This window comes from Drosophila bipectinata, chromosome 3R (genome assembly GCF_030179905.1).
Source record: "Drosophila bipectinata strain 14024-0381.07 chromosome 3R, DbipHiC1v2, whole genome shotgun sequence".
Classification (NCBI taxonomy): Eukaryota; Metazoa; Arthropoda; class Insecta; order Diptera; family Drosophilidae; genus Drosophila; species Drosophila bipectinata.
Window position 1 is genome coordinate 14,716,173 of NC_091739.1, and position 16,759 is coordinate 14,732,931.

Below are 16,759 nucleotides of genomic sequence, written 5' to 3' on the forward strand. Positions count from 1 at the left end.
TCCAGAAATTATTAAAACGGCCTCTTTTAAATATATTTGACAAATATATTTTGTCTACTTCATAAACGTTTATATGAAAAATAAACTACACAGTTACGAATATACCAAAAACACAGGTAGGTAAGGTAGTATGTAGTCGGTGCGGCTGCTGAGTTCCTCTCACTGCTTCCCTCTCTTTTATTACTGCGTTGCTGCAAAGTCTTGCCATTCAACTCTCAGCTGTCGACGCGTAAACATTGCATTTAGATTTAAAAAGGCTCTGTTTTGGTTTGAGTTTTGCGTGGTTTACCTTTTTTTACCTCTTCTAAGACTCTGTTATTGTTTTCGACAAGTGCTAATACCTATTTTGATGCACTTGAGTGCCTCCATCTTGCGGTGTATTGTGTCCACTAATTGAGAGAGCAATCTGAGTGACGCCCCCTCACTTCCGTGACGTCGCAAATGTAAATGCAGTGCGCGGGTACTTATTTTAATTCGATTTAATTGCTCTCGTGGCTGGCCGAAAGCTTAAACAGCCAGCTATCATGATGGATATGAAGTTCCTGATGATTCTCATCCTGGGCGTCGGTTTTATGTTCGTCTTTACGGCGTTCCAGACCATGTGTAACATTGAGGTAAGAACGGTCCCAGTCCCTTTCCGACCTTTCTCGCCCTTCTCTCTCGAAATCCGAGCGTGTGTATGTATGCGTGGGCGTTGTTGACGTATCCTTGCCATTGGTATTTACGTCCTTGTCCTTGTCAATAGACATGGCAGTAGCCTTGGTCCTTTCCTGCCACCCACACCTGCCCGCTTCCCACACGACGACCGCCACGACAGGACGTCGGCGAACAAAGCTGGCAACAGCAATTGGGCCGAGCTCGTAAATTACCCTGATTTGCGGCAGTGTAAAGTGTAAGTGGCGTGGAGTTGGTTTTATTATTATAATTTAATGAACTGCCCAAAGGTCGTGCCTTTGTTCGCTTTGTTGAATAATTCTATCATCGCAGCAGAGAATGAATCTTTCATTGATAAGAAAGAGGAGGCTGCTCTTGGGAACTTATCACTCGCCCCCCATAGAATCTCTTGATTTATGAATAAGAGAAGTCAACTGCAGCCACAAAAATTGACCCCAATGAGAGAATTAGATTCTGTAGGAAGTTATACAGGGCGTATACGTAATGTAAGATAATTTTACATAAGATAGCTTTCATGAAATAAAAAAAATGCTCTAAAATCGTATTTTAGACCTTATTTTAGATATCCTGCCATAAATTCTCTTCTAGGAACCAGCTGATGATGATCCCACTGCCATAAAACTAGATGCCACACTCCGATAAAATCATTTAATCAACTGACAACGATTAACTAATTAATATTTGGCAATAATTACGCTACATGCAGTTATCCGTAATGATAGGAAAAGATAATGCCTTAGAAACGCCCATTCCATCCTCTAACTGTTTATATTGCGAATTATTTATTACGGTTAATTCAAGCAGTAAGATCAAGGTCACGCCAGCCAGCTAATCATAAAACCAGAAAACACAGACCTGCCTATACCATATAGAATCTATATCGATGGAGACTGGATTGGCGGGTGTGCAAAAAAAAAAAGAAACATTCTTTTTCACTTTTTTTGGCCTGGCTTATTACGAATGCGAAGCATTTTATTTTATGACCGAAACTCGAAAACGAATACTGGCCACCAAAATACGTCGTTGTCATTGTTTTGCATTGGAAGCAAATTTATCAAGCATTTTGTTATGGTTCAATGGACTCTATATAAGCACCTTCGGTTCGGATAAATCCAAAGTCTCTGAAATTGTTACGGCATGAGTAAGGGCAATGTAATTTAAGTTATGTTTGGATTTTGGCCTTTCGCGCATGCGCAATGGGTAAATATTTTTTGTGTTAGTTTGTTTCTGCCCTCTAGTTAGTGTTTTACTTTAATAAAAACAATTTGCCATGGCAGCGGCGAATGCGGCGCTCGGAATTCCAAACAGGGCGTGCTATGGCGTTGTTAGCCAAGCTTATAGACCAACAATCCGACCGATCGATAGATTGGTCGACCGGCAGTTAGAAAGCCATTTTCAACCATGGGGGCCTTGGCTGATGTGGATGTGGTGCAACCTGTGGAAAGGAACAGAACACTTGACTGCCAGTCTGCTTTCCAACTGATTGCGCAATCGAAATTCAAGACACAGTGCTCACACACTCACTAAGCGCGTCAAACGCCAACTCTTTCAATGTCATTGCAATTGCAAGCTTATACACACACACACACACACACACACACACACACAGAAGCGTCAAGGCCACGTCAGCAATATAAGCTAGCCAGGTTGACCAACATACATATGCACACATCCATTCAGTTGGGTGACGGCGGGAGTGGGCGGGAGCAGCGGGGTGGAGCGCCTGCGCCCAGACAGCGAGCATAACACATGGCGGCGAACAGCCGCTAGGCGCCTTCGCCTTGTTGCACAACAACAAACCAAAAAGTGGGTGTGCGCCGACGAGCCCACCACCAGCACTGCCCCAGTCCCCCCCACCACCTGGGGGTCTAGTCAAGCCAGCTTTTGGAATCAAGTCAGTATTGAAAGTCTCTAACAACTGATTTTCAACCTGAAACTGAAAACTAAAATCACTGTTTAGTTTAATATTCCGAAATCAAGAAACCATAACAAAACACCTCATACATTTAATATTAGAAAATAATTGAGATACAAGATGCAAAGATTCAAGAACAATGCGAGCATATATCGAAGCAATTCCATAGTGCCATCCGATTATCGTACCTATGGACTCCTCAAGGCGCTTCGCTCGAATACTCCCAATCCCGTTGCCAAGACCTCTGTGGATCGCGACAAGCTTAGGGAGAAGCTGCAGCGTATGTCGAATATAGAAAGCTCCAATGAAGACGAATCTTCAATGTCCAGTGGTACTCTCAAGTCCGGGATGTCCTTGACTAAGTCGGAGTTTGAGAAGAAGCGTAAGCTGTTCGATACCGCCGAGTTCACAATCGCCAAGGGGAAGAAAATGAGTGAAAACTTCCATCCGAATAGCCCAATACATGGAGATACTGTGGAGCGCACGAACATGGATGATATCAAACGATATATACACGAAATGCGCCTTACCATCAGCAGATAGATGTTTTTCAAAATAGTACTTTATGTATATTATAATAAAGCAGTTATAGTCCATATTTTCTTTTTTTTTTATTTATTAAAAGACATTTTTAAGCAGAGGTGGTTAGGGAGATATAGAGAAAGGGATATGCTAGGATATAGGACATAGGGATATAGGGAGAGGGATATAGGGATATGCTAGTGAAGAAGTACATTTTTTAAACCGTAAATCCCTCTATGAATTTATCCTATTAAATTACTGAGATTTTGAGAAACTCCAGCCGAATCATTTCAAAATTAAACCGAGCTGTGGATTTATTTAAGATCGCAGTTATGGTTGGTTCAAGACAGTAGGTCAGCTAGGCCATATATAATTGTATCATGAGCTAGGCATAATCTTATAGATACAAAAATAGGAACTGCTGTCACATTTAGATAAACAGGCACAATCGAAACTTGTAGTTAGAACACAAACAAAGAGAAACAAAGAGTCATTTAAAAAACAGTCAATGTAAATTTTTAATGAAACTCGATTAAACAAATCACAGAGAATACAAATTTTAAAGCCAATTCAAAATGAAGAAGCAGAAGAACTATTTCCCAAAAAGTGGGTATTTCCAAACGCCCTCTGAAGAGGCCACCGAAACACGTACCTATGGCCTGATGAAGGCTACCAGAGCGGACACCCCACTGCCAGCGGCCACCAAAGCTTTAGATAATACCGAACTAACTCAAAAGTTAAATATCGAGCAGCGTAGGAGCTTAATGTCCCAAATGCTGGATCCAAGGGCGGGATCAAGTTCAACATCAACGCTTTCTGATTTAACCAATCCGAGCGCCAGAGTAACGCCAGAGCCAGAGGTATCCTTTGCGATGAAAAGAAAACTATTCGATCAGGCCGAGTTCACCATAACTAAGGGTCAAAAAATGAACGAAAATTTGCATCCACTGGACCGTCTTGGGAAACGCACCTGTCCCCTCTTGGATAGTTCACCATCCCCATCGGATGATTAAGGTTCAAATATTTTTTCTATATTTGTAAAGTGCCGAATTAAAATTTAAGCTCACAAAGGCGCCACAAATTATAGGTTGGTTTTTTTTTATTCATGAAGGGGATACAAGCTTTAACTAAAAGTCGGAATACCCTATTTAAAGGAGGTTCAAACTCGTTTCTGTAGTTTTAGTTTCGTTTTTTTTGTTTTGAGTTTTTGTTGAGCCGATGTGCCAGTTTCTTTTGCGTAATAAATAAACAACATAAACGCAATCGAATTAATAAATTTTTTCATGTGTTCTCCTGCAATTCCGCATACGCACATGACTTTCTTTATTGCACTCGACTTTCTTTCGGCATTGTTTGTTCAAATCTTGACCCAATTCCCGGGTTAGGTGCCCCGTCAATCGAATAATAAAAAGATCATCAACTAATGTTCATGGAGACCCATTAATGCTATCGAACTGATAAGGAGTGATTACACTTGAAACCTGAGATTTCTTATCAGAATGGTATTGCTTCGATAGTATAGTCCGTTGGATGATGGTCTTAAAACTATATATATTGTTTTTAAACGACTAGTTCCTGTATGCTATTAATTAAACATAATGGAACAGTTCCGGCTTCGGGTAGTTCCCACTTTCACTTGCTGTGGAAAAAGCTGGCTCGAATCTTGAGAAAAGTTCTGAAGTACTGTCGCCCCTCCACTAAGCTGGCTTTTACTGATAATGCAGCAGTCGCATTGGAATGCGAAATGGGGACGAGGACCAGACCAGATCTACCAGTGCCAGTGCCACTTAATTGATGCATATAGAAATCGAAATCGTGTCAGAGTCAGAATTTTGCAGTGAGATAACGATATCATTCGACAGTTACTGAGATGCGTCCTTTAGAATGGAAAATTTCCACCGCAACAGCAAACATGTTTCGCATATTAAGCTTGAAATTTTCCATTCACAATATCCACATTGAGATCAGATGCAAGAATTGCAATGTTGCACTTGAATCTGGTTGCAGACTCGATTTCAAGGCTCGCCCAGAATCAGAATATACACCAGCGGGTATTTAGTTATAATATATTTTTATAGAATATAAAACAAGTCGTTGATCTCTTAAGATTATCAATAATTTATTTGGAAAACCTTGAGGTTTATAGACAACATTAGACAAAGGGGGGATAACAGCCATACTAATATAGATTTTTGTCTCGAAAATCGTATCCGGACAGGAAATACCTGTATTACGGTGTACTTGAAACGATAACACGTTTTCGGTATGGTATTTAAAAAAAAAACATATAAACAGTAAACATTTCTACCGGTTCATTGAAATGCAACAATCAATATGTTTCTGGCACGTTTTCGAAATGCTAATCATGCTAATCGATTGATTACCCCCCATCCGATCTTTCCGTAGAAAACCATACTGGACAGTATTTCCCAGGAGGATGAGAGCTTCAAGGGTGAGGGCTACACCAGCCTGGCCATCATTTATCTGTTCTTCTCCCTCTCCAACTGGCTGGCACCTTCGTTCATATCTTTTACGGGTCCCCGAGTGGCCATGGTCGTGGGAGCATTGACCTATACGTGAGTAGATCCGAGACCCAAGATATCTATACAATAAAGATCGGCCACTAATGATTTAACTTTCTAGCGCGTTCATGATCACGTTCATGTTTCCGTCGACAGTACTGCTGTACGTGGGCAGTGCGGTTCTCGGGTTGGGGGCCTCGATCACCTGGACGGGACAGGGTACCTATCTCGCCAGGTGCAGCGAGTCTTCGACCATATCCCGAAACTCCGGCGTTTTCTGGGCCTTGCTGCAGTGCAGCATGTTCATCGGGAACTTGTTTGTGTACTACCAGTTCCAGGACAAAACGCGAATTGATAAGGAGACCCGGAATCTGGTCATCGGAGTGCTGACTTTGATAGCCGTCCTGGGCATTGTCTTCCTGGCGGCTCTGCGCTACATGGCGGACAATGCGGAGCATGATAATGAACTGGAGCAGAAGCATACAGGGTGTGGTCAGGCCATGTACGCCCTGAAGTCGGCGGGTCAGCTTTTCTTCACCAAGAAAATGCTGCTTCTCAGCTTGGCATTCTTTTATACAGGTATGTTTACCTTTGAATTCTTTTAAGTAAATGAAAACTAAAGATAACTTTGATTGCAGGTCTGGAACTATCGTTCTTTAGTGGAGTTTTCGGCTCCGCCATTGGATTCACAACGAAAATAGCCGAAACGCCCAAGGAGATCGTGGGCCTGGTTGGCATTTGCATTGGAGCCGGTGAGGTCTTCGGAGGTGGACTCTTCGGAATTCTGGGCAACAAGACGACGCGATATGGACGCGACCCCATCGTAATTGCCGGTTACGTGATGCACATGGTGGCATTCTTCATGACCTTTATCAACCTGCCGAACAGCGCACCGTTTAAAGATACCACCGATATATCGTATCTGGATCCGCCCAGCGCCACCATTGCACTGATCTGCGCCTTCCTGTTGGGCCTGGGCGATGCCTGCTTCAACACACAAATCTACTCGATGCTGGGCGGAGAGTACGTGAATAATGCTGTGGGGGCTTTTGCCCTCTTCAAGTTCACCCAGTCAGTGGCAGCGGCCATCAGCTTTTTCTACTCCTCGCACTTTGGACTGTACGTCCAACTCGGCATCCTGGTGGTCACGGGAACCATTGGCACCATTGCTTTTGTTTTCGTAGAATGGGGCTTCAAGCGACAGCATCGGGAGCAGGAAGCCCTGGAGAAGTAGAATAGTTGTTCCTTAGAGCGTTAGGGCGACCAGTTTGGTTCGCAATTGTTAAATTTCCCCGGAGTGCGTTAGATCCGTGCGACTGCGTCGTCTTCCTAGACAATAACTAATAAGTTTGTTGTGCGCTGCTGTTGCTACATATTTGTATTTTAATGTTGGCATTCCAAACCGTAATTGTAAACTAGTTGTCTATGTTTTTATATGTGTGTACTGTATATGTGCGTTTATTTATTGTAAGCAACGAATGTGCAATTGTAAATTAAACCACAGCAATTGAGTATTAATAAGCAAATCGGGCGGCGTGCACGCAAAGCATATCCGCGCAAATATATATAGAGAATTTTAAGGAAACAAAAACTTGTTTTGGTTTTTTTGGTTTGTGGAAAGTGTTATAACTTTCAATTAGTTTCAAACGTGCCCGCTATCCATCAGGTTATCGATAACCAGATGGGCATTGCCATCCGTTTTGCAATCGAAGCACGGTCGTGGTATGGCAATTGTGGTCACACTAAACTATTGAAAAACACCCCCCACCCACGGGGTCGCTGCAAGCTAAGAACTGAGACAATACCCGCAAAAGATGAAAAATGGCAAAAAATAAGTCAACAGTGTACCTGGGCTTCGAGGATGAGGAAATATCGGCCAAGCAGGAGCAGTTTCTGAACAGCTGCACCAATAAAATAGGCGGCACTCCCGTAAGAACGTTATTTCTCAGCCCTAAAAGGGACCGAAGATAATTGAAATTGATTTTTACCCATATTTTCAGGACTGGCCCGGACATGCGGTGACTATTCCAGTCTGCCCGTTATGCGGTGCAGCACGTCCCTTGATTGTCCAGATGTATGCCCCCTTGGAGCGCTCCCAGTTTCATCGCAGCCTCTATGTTTTTGGGTGCGTCAGTCCCGCGTGCTCCCAAAATCAGAGGAGTTGGCTGTGCGTGCGCACCCAACACCTGGACCACCAGTTCGAAGTTATAAGTGAGCAGTCGCCAAAAGCCAGTAAGCCGAAAAAGAAGAGCAAGTCCGCCAGTCTCAAAGCATCGAGCTGGTGCAGTGGAGCAGATGACTGGGGAGACAGTGGAATCGTGGCATCGGTTAAGACGGAGAACGAGGATGAGGCTATGGACCTTACCGCTGACGAAGAGCAAAATGGCAATGTACGGTCCAACAATTTGGGATGTGTGGATATCGAGGAGCCCTTAAAGTTGGAGCACTCCAAGAATAACGTGGACGATGATGACGAGGATGAGAGCACCTCGCTGGAGAACGACTTGATTTCTGGTTTTCACCAACTGGACATGATCTCGCCACAAAACATTGATGACGATCCCAACGCGAATTGTGCAGCTGCCGCCGCTCCCAGCATGGATTTCGCTGGAGCCTCTGCTGCCTCTGCGACGATTTGCGCCGAAATCGAGGGTCCGGAAACTGACGTAGTGTTAGTCGACTCGCCTAACAAGCCGGAACGAGATCTGATCGCCCTACTCAAGCACACGTCTGTGTCATTGTCGCAGATCAAGGACCTAACCCTGACACCCTTTTACATTTCGGTCGATGTTGAGAGCAAGAGCATGGCGGATGACTTTGAGAACTACGGTGGAGCCCTATCCATGGATCATATACGTGATCTCTACCAAGAGTACAAGCTACGCGACGGAGACGCAGCCAATTCACCCACTGGAGCGGCTGCGGGCTCCGGTGAACCAGGCGAGGAATACGAAAAGGCAATACCGGCTCATGGAGATTTCGTTTTTCACAACTTTATATCAACCATCCAGCAGAACCCAGGCCAAGTCTTGAGGTAAGCTATATGCTTCAATTTGGAGATAAAAGAGTTGTCTTAAAATAGACCTTCTTCAATATAGGTATTCCCGAGATGCTCTTCCGTTACTCGTGGCTCCACTGACTGAGCCACTGCCCAAATGTCAGAACTGTCGTGGTGAGACAATTTGCGAGGTTCAGCTGCTGCCCACTCTCATTCCCAAGTTGCGGTTCCAGCAGAATGGCTGCGGTGTACCGATTGAATTCGGCAACGTGCTGGTATTCACTTGCCTCAAGAGCTGCTGGGACACCCCTGACCTGATGCGATACGAGCATGTGGTGGTGCAGTCAGAGTCTTAGAGCGATGCTCCTCCAGTGATTACCAAAAGCCATAGAAACTGTACGCCGTAGCTGCTAAGTTGCAGACCTGTGCAACGAATTTTAAATGCAAACTGCAGAGAAAAAGCTAAGCTTCTCGAATGTCCTAGGAAGATTTTACGCTCTAGTTGTTAAGAACGTTGTACGCTTTTAGACACGCCGAAGAGGATAGTTGCTAATAATATCTCGTTATTTCCACTCCCCCTCTAACAGGGTTTCAATTCGGATTCTTTTATTTCCCCATTAATGGGAACAGGTGTTAACTTAAGCTAATGGTGCATCGGCATCCAGGTGATAGCTTCTGACAGTTGAAAACCATAGTGGCGGATACTTGGTGTCTGTTAGATCAAAATCGGAGCTGGTATCCACCGTATTCCGCTTTTGAACGAGCGTGTAGTGCGACCAGACCAACTGGGCGCATCGGCGTTTAGGCGAGTTTGTGATGCGTAGTTCAATAAGGAATTCGGTTGAGTTCTCCTCGATGGGCATGACGCTTCCTCGTCTCTGCCGCATGTGTCCAGTTGCCCTGGCTTGTGATTTCTGTAGAACCAAAGTCACTGTATTACCGAAAAGCCGGTAACGACCACGTAAAACGTCTGGCCTTATGTTATGAGGTTGCTTTAGCCTGTTCACTCCTTGGGCTGGCTCGTCCGCGCTGGTCATCATCAGGACTTTGCCGTCAGGCATGAATCGAATGTACCGATAGTATTCCACCAGCTGTACAGGACGATAATACTGATCCTGAAAGCTGTTTTCACCCATACGCAGGTACGTAGTTTTGCTTATGTAGCAGCCGTTGAAGTGCACCCTTTCGCGACGGATGAACATATCGCGCCAGGAGTAGTATGTGTTGCTACTTTCGGTATCCTCTGCATCGGAGTTCAACGTTCCTACATTGTGGCCCCATACTCTAAAAAAGATGTTTTTACAGAAATACGTTAAAGCAAAACTTTAGATCACTTACTTGTTACAGGCCAGTCTCCAGATCTCCTCATCTCTCGCATAGACGTAGAATCCCTTGCAGACGGCAGCACACTGTTCCAGGGAGCGCATATCCAGTTGAGCGGAGACCACCCAGCGAAGTATACGCATTACTATCTCGGGTGGCAAATCCGAGAAGTGGAGCCCTGTGGTCAGTACACTTGCGTCCCGACTAGAAGCCATCAATTTGCCATTGTAGCCGTTATCCTGGCGCAGATCGAGCTGGAACTTTTCGTAGAGATTGTCCGAAACCGCATCCCCTGTCTCGGGCAAAGTTTCAGACCTTCCGAGATCCAACTGTTTGGCAAAGTCGCCTGGTAGGCTATGAAGCTTTTTGTTGACCTGGTCTCCACTGAGCTTCTGCAGCTCATAGTACTTGAACTCAATGTCTGGCATGATTTGCGTAGCCTTCCGGTAGAAGGGTAATGCGTCGTAGACTTTCCCCTTCTGCTCGAGAAGAACGGCTGTGCGGAAGAGACTCTGGGCCTTGGCCTGCAACAATTCTGCTTCGGTGGCATCGCCGGAATGTTCTCCTTTGCCACCACCTCTCTGGCCAGGCTTCAGCTGTTCCTGGAGCTCGCGCTGCCAGTTCTCACGAAACTCGTCTAGAGCATTGGGACCATGACCTTGCCCCTCATTGTCTGACTCGGCATCCGACATGGCTGGGTTAAACTGGTCTGCAAAAGAAAAACAGATGCAGATAGCAAAAATAGATTGGCACCTCTGTTATCTGACGCAATTCTAACCTGTAAGACGTCTAATATAGGTGGCTAGTGGATTGCCAGGAAGGTGAGGAGACGAAAAAAATAAAGGCTTTTGAATTTATAATAAAGGGCCGCGCGTATTGCTGATAGTGGCCGCGGGCTTCACCCCAGAATTTCGAAGTCGTGCGAAACTGGGAGCAACATGTGGCCATTGGTAAGACCCCAAGATTAAGTTAATTCAGATACGGCGAACGAAGCACTTCTAGCAGCGTAAAACTATTGCATGCAGTGTGACCGTTGTCTTGACAACATATGTTTATTACCATGGTCATACTTTTGCTGGTCAATCAGGTTTTGTTTTTGTTTTGGTTTGCCGGAATACTCTTCGCAGAAGGTACTTCAGTTATTTTAATAAAATAATGAATTAATATTCCACCAATACATAGTGTAGGCCATGTCTGCGGATTACTCGCATCTGTGCTCTGCCATTCTGGAGCAGTGCTTCGGAAAAGTGGTCCAGTTAGTCGCTGATTGCCTGTTTTCGGCCACCACGAGGTCTCTGTCGCAGATTGCCAGTTCCACCAAGTTATCCCGCAAGGAGGTGGCCCTCGCTCTAGCTGTGTTGGTCAAGTACCGGTTAGTTGACTTTGGAGCCTCCCAGCAGAACCCCTTTTTGGCGGAATATGCTCTCAGGCGGGAGGATGTGCTCTGTCTGCTGCGGTATCCACGGTAAGCCATGATATCCATTGTATATTTTAAATAACAAGTGGATATTCTAATTTCAGTTATGTTCATTTGGTGCAAGCGAAGTACGGAAACGTTGGCGCCTCTATCGCCGAGGAGCTGATCAACTCTGGTTCGGATACTGCCACAGGGATTCTCGTCAAGTGTCTGACAGAGGGCGAGAACAAATCGGAGACCGCGGAATCCTATCGCAATTCCTTTCTCCAAATGATTACCGACCACTATATTATAAAGAAACCTGAGCTTTTGTCGACGGATGATACAGAAGAAGTTGTCCCAAAGTTCGAGACCAACGAATGCGACTTTTACAGACACCCTAACATTGATCTTCAGCTTCTGGCCAAGATTCGAAAGGGGGAAGCAACAGTTAGCGAAGCTAAAGACGGCCATATGGTGTGGAATCTGAACTACGATCGATTTCATCAGGACTTTCGGGATTCCATCATGATAGATGCTATTGAAAGAAAACTGGGAGAAAACGCAGCCGAGTGCTTTCGGTTTATTCTGAAAATAATGTACAATTCCACTGATCCCTGGCAGCGGGTATGGAAAATTTCTTGTTAAAAGTACTTAATTTAAGCTATTGATTTTTCAGAAACTCTCTAACCAAATAACGTTTGTTGAAATCAAACAAACGATCGAAAAGAAATCCAATAACCTGGACCTCATGAAGTACCTGGATCAGTACATCAGCTTAATAAGTAAGTGCTCATAACTTAAATACTTTTCATTTCATTTAATACCTTCCGTTTGACAGCCGACGACTCGCTGGGCTTCCTTCGGAGAGTAGGGGATATGGGAGGTGGTCTTTTTGTGGTGGACATGGAGAAGTCGTTCGAATCGCTGGCCTTCGCATGTGTCGAGTCCGTAATAACTGAACGTTTCGGTTCAAAGGCAGCTCGTATCTTTAGAGTTATCCGCTGCAAGAAGTACATCGAACAGGAGGACTTGCAAAAGGAAGCCATGATACCCTCCAAGGAGGCCAAGTCCCTGGCCTATAATTTGTTCCAAGAACAGTTTATTCATGTAAAAATTATCAAAAAACCGGGAGGTGGGAGTAATGGACCAGCAAAAGCCTTTTATCTTTTCCAAGTCAGAGAAAAAGATGTTCGTATAAACTTGTTTCCAAAAAATTATGTATTATATACTAACCTGTGAATTTCAGACTGTGAGAATGTTGTTGGATGTGAGCTACAAGTCACTATATAACACCATCGAGCGATCTAACTTTGAAAAAAATGAGCACAAAGGTCTCATTGAAAAATCTCAAAGGCTGGACAGCATTGTGGAGACAATGAAAGAACGCGGGGAGTCGGATGAATATATCGCCGAGGTAGAATTCTTTAAACTTAGTCATGTAACTTCATTAACCTCGTTGTATTTCAGATTGTGGAGACTTTTACACCGCCAGAATGTGAGATCCTTAAAAAGGTGAAGAATCGTATAAAGACCTTGTCAAAGGCAGAACTGACCCTGGACGATACAATCTTCCTGCTCCAAATGTATCAGCATCATTGCACCACCTTGCCAACTGGCATTAGAAAGTTTAAATAAAAATATATTTAAGAGATACATAAAGTAGTCAAACAATTTGGAATATGGTAGAGGCTTTCAAGATTCACATTTACTGAGACATTTACGAGGGTTTCAAATAACTTTTGGCTTAATCACAGGTTACACAAATAGCATTTAAGGACTCTAATTACTTTCTGGAGTAATTATGCTGCGTTTCCGATGCACAATACGTTGTTCGCGATGCGCCTTCTGCAGCTTAATGAAGTGTTGTTCCAGGGCATCGAAATCAATGCCGCTTTTGTACTCCAGGGAGTTCCGCTCATCGCTGCCAAAGAAAATATCAAATATAGGTTGACATTAATGCATTCCAAGACCTTACATGGGATTTTGACCCCAGTAGTTGGGGACACATTGCAGGCGATTCCTCAACGTATCGAATGCTTCCGTTTGGGGGAGCAGCATAAGAATTCCAAATAGGGCATGTGCCAGGTATTGGGCATCTGCACAATTGTTTGCCTTTGAAACTAGCGTTAATCGCAGTGGTCCGAAAATAGGAGACTCTATTAATTGCACTAGTTTATCCAATTCAGTAAGCAGCTCTAGTGTAATTTCCACATCAGCACTAAAGAAAAAAGCTTATTAAAAATGATAAATGTTTGGTTAAATTTTACTTACAATAATGTCACCAAACGAGAGACGTGCTGGTAGCTCTGGGCCAGAAGGCACAAGGACAGCGTGGAAACTGGACAATGAGCCCAGCTTTTGTAAAGACATTGAAAAAGATCCGCAGACTTTTCATTGGAAATTGTTCGCAAGCTGGTACGCAACTCAAAAAGTTCCGTGGAGGTTAGCAGAATGATATTCAGCAGACGAACCACTGTAGAGGCAAACTTCAAGTTGGGTACCTCGTCTGCTATGATCTCCGCAAAGGTGCGGTAAATATATTCGGCATTAAGAAGTACACACAGTTTTCTAAAATTTAAAACAAATATTATTTCATGTGATATATTCCGAAAACAAAGCTTACCTTATTATGAGACTGGCTCTGTTTTCCAAGATCAGCTTTTCCTCACTGAAGAGATTCAATAAGCTAAGTAAAAACTTGCGGTAGTGTGTCTTTTTAAAGTCATTCTCTGAAATTTAAAAATATATTTCATTTATTGGCTTTATTGTAATCTTAGCGTTTACCTCTATTATCCTGGGAGTTGACAATTTCGGCCAGAACAGATAAACTCTGGAGAACCACTTCATCGGAGTTATCGGCCAGCGTTGATAAGAGATTGTTGTTCAAATTGCTGGCATGTTGAGACATCTCGTTGGGAAAATTGGTGAACAAATGATGGATCCACTTGAGCACCGCAATTTTGGTGTGCATGGAATTGTGCGTTAGATACTGAGAAAGAACATCCATAATAGAGGACAAATCTATCTTATCACCCGTTTGCGTTTTTAGTTCCTTGGTTGACACAAGCAGCATCATCGTGTTGTTGACGGAAACAGCACTCTCCTTAATGCCTGAAAGTATTTATTTTAAAGTCGACCACTTTTAATTCTTTTAAAACTGTCTTACTTCGTTTCGATTCTAAATTGTATTCGAGACATGGCAGGATTGCAGTAAATATTCCGCTGGCGTAGGGAAGGACACTGGTGCCAAATATCTGGACAAACTCCCGTATCCAATTGATGGCAGTTGACTTGATCAGTTCGTTGGGCGACTGTGCATGGGTAATCAACGTGTTGATTGTATCCTCCATTCTCACGGAGGAAGAGTCGTTGCGTATGGATTTCAAAAACTGGCTGATTGCGTTTTCGCACATGCGCTGAATTTCTGGCGTGTTGTCCTCGAGCATGACGAACAGACCGTCAAGGATTTCGGTTAGATAGTTGACCATGTTTATGTCAGGAACAGCATTTAGAATGGAAATCCAGGAGATCACATACTGGCGGGCAAAAGCATCCTTCACGTAGATGTGCTCTCTCAGCAGAGGTATAAATGCTTCCAAGTTAAAAGTTTGCGACGATTCTGTAACAATGTCCTGGAAAGAAAAGAGTTAGGATGTGGTGGAACACAAGGGCAGATTCCCTACCTTGAGAAGGCGGTCGAGAAGCTCACTGCCATCCTTAACCGTCTGATCAGAGTCGGTGACAAGCCGGGAAAGGGCAGCAAACAGCTCCGGAAAGAATGGAATGATGGCGGATCGGGCCACTTTGACCACATTGTACAACGATTCGCAGGCAAAGTAACGCACTCGCAGATCGGGATCATTAAGGCACGTAAGAATGGGAGTAACCAATTCGTTTACATACTTATCAGAGTCCTACAAATATGGATAAAATTTCGTATAAAAAACCACCATTGTATGACTAATAGCACCTTTCCCAGCCCTAATCCAGTGGCCGCCAAACCGATAAGAGCTCCCTTCCTGCGGTTGACGTCCCGAGATGTCGCATAGTCTGTAGACAGTACGTCTATTAGCTTCCGAATTTGGACCGAGTTGTTCTTATTATTAAACTCTGTGACCATTCTGTGAAGTAGTTGGTAGTAAGCAATAGGAATGACGAATCGGCAATATTTAATTCCCTTAATACTCACTTCTCGATCTCCTGTGAAGCCAGCTTTCGTTTTTCATAAACTTTGTCACCCAGAGCCTTGGCGCAGGACTCGCTGAGCGGTGCGTACGGTGGATCCATAACTTATTTTGAAAATCTGCAATATTTGACAAATATTTTGTTTTGCTGGGCGGTTTTTTGCCAAAAAACTTGAAAACAGCTGATTTCCTACAATCGTTAATGAACACAGAAATAGGGGAAATTTCATGTATTTTCAAACACTGTTCTATAAAAAAAAGGATTAAACGGATTACTGCAATAAATTTAAATGAAAGATATATAAATATGTATTCTGATTCTATACATTATACTTTTTATTTCCAAACAACTTTTTCAACCTATAGGCAAAAACCCCATTTTCAGGGATCCCATCACGAAAAATGGACAACAAATTTTACAAATATTTTGTTTCAGGATTTTGATGCAGAATGGTTGAGAATCGATCCAGAAATCGTTTAAGGTACTCCGCATGAGAATCGGATGAGAATTGCGGAAGATATAGCCATCACCGTGGACCCCATAGGAGAAAACAACATTTTCAGGGGATGCCTCACGAAAAATGGACAAAAAATCTAAAAAATATTTTGTCTCAGGATTTTGATGCATAATGGTGGCGAATCAATCCAGAAATCGTTAAAGGTACTCCGCTTGAGAATTGGGAAAGATATAGCTATCAGTGTTGGCCCTATAGAGAAAACCCCATTTTCAAGGGATGCCTAACGAAAAATGGACACAAAATCTTAAAAATATTTTGTCTCAGGATTTTGATGCAGAATGGTGGCGAATCAATCCAGAAATCGTTTAAGGTACTCCGCTTGAGAATCGGATGAGAATTGCGGAATATATAGCCATCACTGTGGGCCATATGAGAGAAAACCCCATTTTCAAGGGATGCCTCACGAAAAATGGACAAAAAATCTAAAAAATATTTTGTCTCAGGATTTTGATGCAGAATGGTGGCGAATCGATCCAGAAATCGTTTAAGGTACTCCGCTTGAGAATCGGATGAGAATTGGGAAAGATATAGCCATCACTGTGGGCCATATGAGAGAAAACCCCATTTTCAAGGGATCCCTCACGAAAAATAAGCAAAAAATCTAAAAAATATTTTGTCTCAGGATTTTGATGCAGAATGGTGGCAAATCGATCCAGAAATCGTTTAAGGTACTCCGCTTGAGAATCGGATGAGAATTGCGGAA

The 16,759-nt window shown here is 43.5% G+C and overlaps 6 protein-coding genes across 8 annotated transcripts; 4 read left to right on the plus strand and 2 right to left on the minus strand.

The window, feature by feature from the left end:
- Positions 1-218: 218 nt before the first annotated feature.
- On the plus strand, positions 219-7,225 carry LOC108129692 (UNC93-like protein MFSD11). The gene is made up of 4 exons (XM_017247892.3): positions 219-614; positions 5,519-5,688; positions 5,756-6,213; positions 6,273-7,225. The coding sequence occupies exons 1-4, from the start codon at positions 525-527 to the stop codon at positions 6,866-6,868; spliced, it is 1,314 nt and encodes a 437-aa protein (XP_017103381.2). The 5' UTR covers positions 219-524; the 3' UTR covers positions 6,869-7,225.
- LOC108129693 (uncharacterized) lies at positions 2,580-4,193 on the plus strand. The gene has a single exon (XM_070282054.1). The coding sequence runs from the start codon at positions 2,711-2,713 to the stop codon at positions 3,131-3,133; it is 423 nt and encodes a 140-aa protein (XP_070138155.1). The 5' UTR covers positions 2,580-2,710; the 3' UTR covers positions 3,134-4,193.
- Positions 7,226-7,365: 140 nt separating the features above from the next.
- On the plus strand, positions 7,366-9,227 carry trus (programmed cell death 2 like trus). The gene is made up of 3 exons (XM_017247890.3): positions 7,366-7,563; positions 7,635-8,668; positions 8,733-9,227. The coding sequence occupies exons 1-3, from the start codon at positions 7,456-7,458 to the stop codon at positions 8,986-8,988; spliced, it is 1,398 nt and encodes a 465-aa protein (XP_017103379.2). The 5' UTR covers positions 7,366-7,455; the 3' UTR covers positions 8,989-9,227.
- On the minus strand, positions 9,222-10,875 carry LOC108129691 (F-box only protein 9). Its single transcript, XM_017247891.3, has 3 exons — positions 10,734-10,875; positions 9,971-10,664; positions 9,222-9,916 (listed from the first exon to the last, which is right to left on the minus strand). The coding sequence occupies exons 2-3, from the start codon at positions 10,645-10,647 to the stop codon at positions 9,271-9,273; spliced, it is 1,323 nt and encodes a 440-aa protein (XP_017103380.2). The 5' UTR covers positions 10,648-10,664; positions 10,734-10,875; the 3' UTR covers positions 9,222-9,270.
- A 99-nt stretch (positions 10,876-10,974) lies between these two features.
- Polr3C (RNA polymerase III subunit C) lies at positions 10,975-13,002 on the plus strand. Of its 2 annotated transcripts, none has more exons than XM_017247887.3 (7): positions 10,975-11,085; positions 11,143-11,420; positions 11,477-11,978; positions 12,031-12,136; positions 12,193-12,542; positions 12,601-12,768; positions 12,822-13,002. In XM_017247887.3, the coding sequence occupies exons 1-7, from the start codon at positions 10,975-10,977 to the stop codon at positions 12,987-12,989; spliced, it is 1,683 nt and encodes a 560-aa protein (XP_017103376.2). In that variant the 3' UTR covers positions 12,990-13,002. The 2 variants fall into 2 exon arrangements, with proteins under 2 accessions (XP_017103376.2, XP_070138154.1); XM_070282053.1 differs by having other exon boundaries at positions 11,018-11,085; positions 11,138-11,420.
- A 30-nt stretch (positions 13,003-13,032) lies between these two features.
- LOC108129688 (protein VAC14 homolog) lies at positions 13,033-15,743 on the minus strand. Of its 2 annotated transcripts, XM_017247885.3 has the most exons (9): positions 15,544-15,742; positions 15,325-15,475; positions 15,038-15,268; positions 14,521-14,986; positions 14,139-14,465; positions 13,978-14,083; positions 13,626-13,922; positions 13,330-13,572; positions 13,033-13,275 (listed from the first exon to the last, which is right to left on the minus strand). In XM_017247885.3, exons 1-9 carry the CDS (start codon positions 15,639-15,641, stop codon positions 13,134-13,136), a joined length of 2,061 nt encoding a protein of 686 aa, XP_017103374.2. In that variant the 5' UTR covers positions 15,642-15,742; the 3' UTR covers positions 13,033-13,133. The 2 variants fall into 2 exon arrangements, with proteins under 2 accessions (XP_017103374.2, XP_017103375.1); XM_017247886.3 differs by lacking the exons at positions 13,033-13,275; positions 13,330-13,572; positions 13,626-13,922 and having other exon boundaries at positions 14,062-14,081; positions 15,544-15,743.
- Between the last annotated feature and the right edge of the window lie 1,016 nt (positions 15,744-16,759).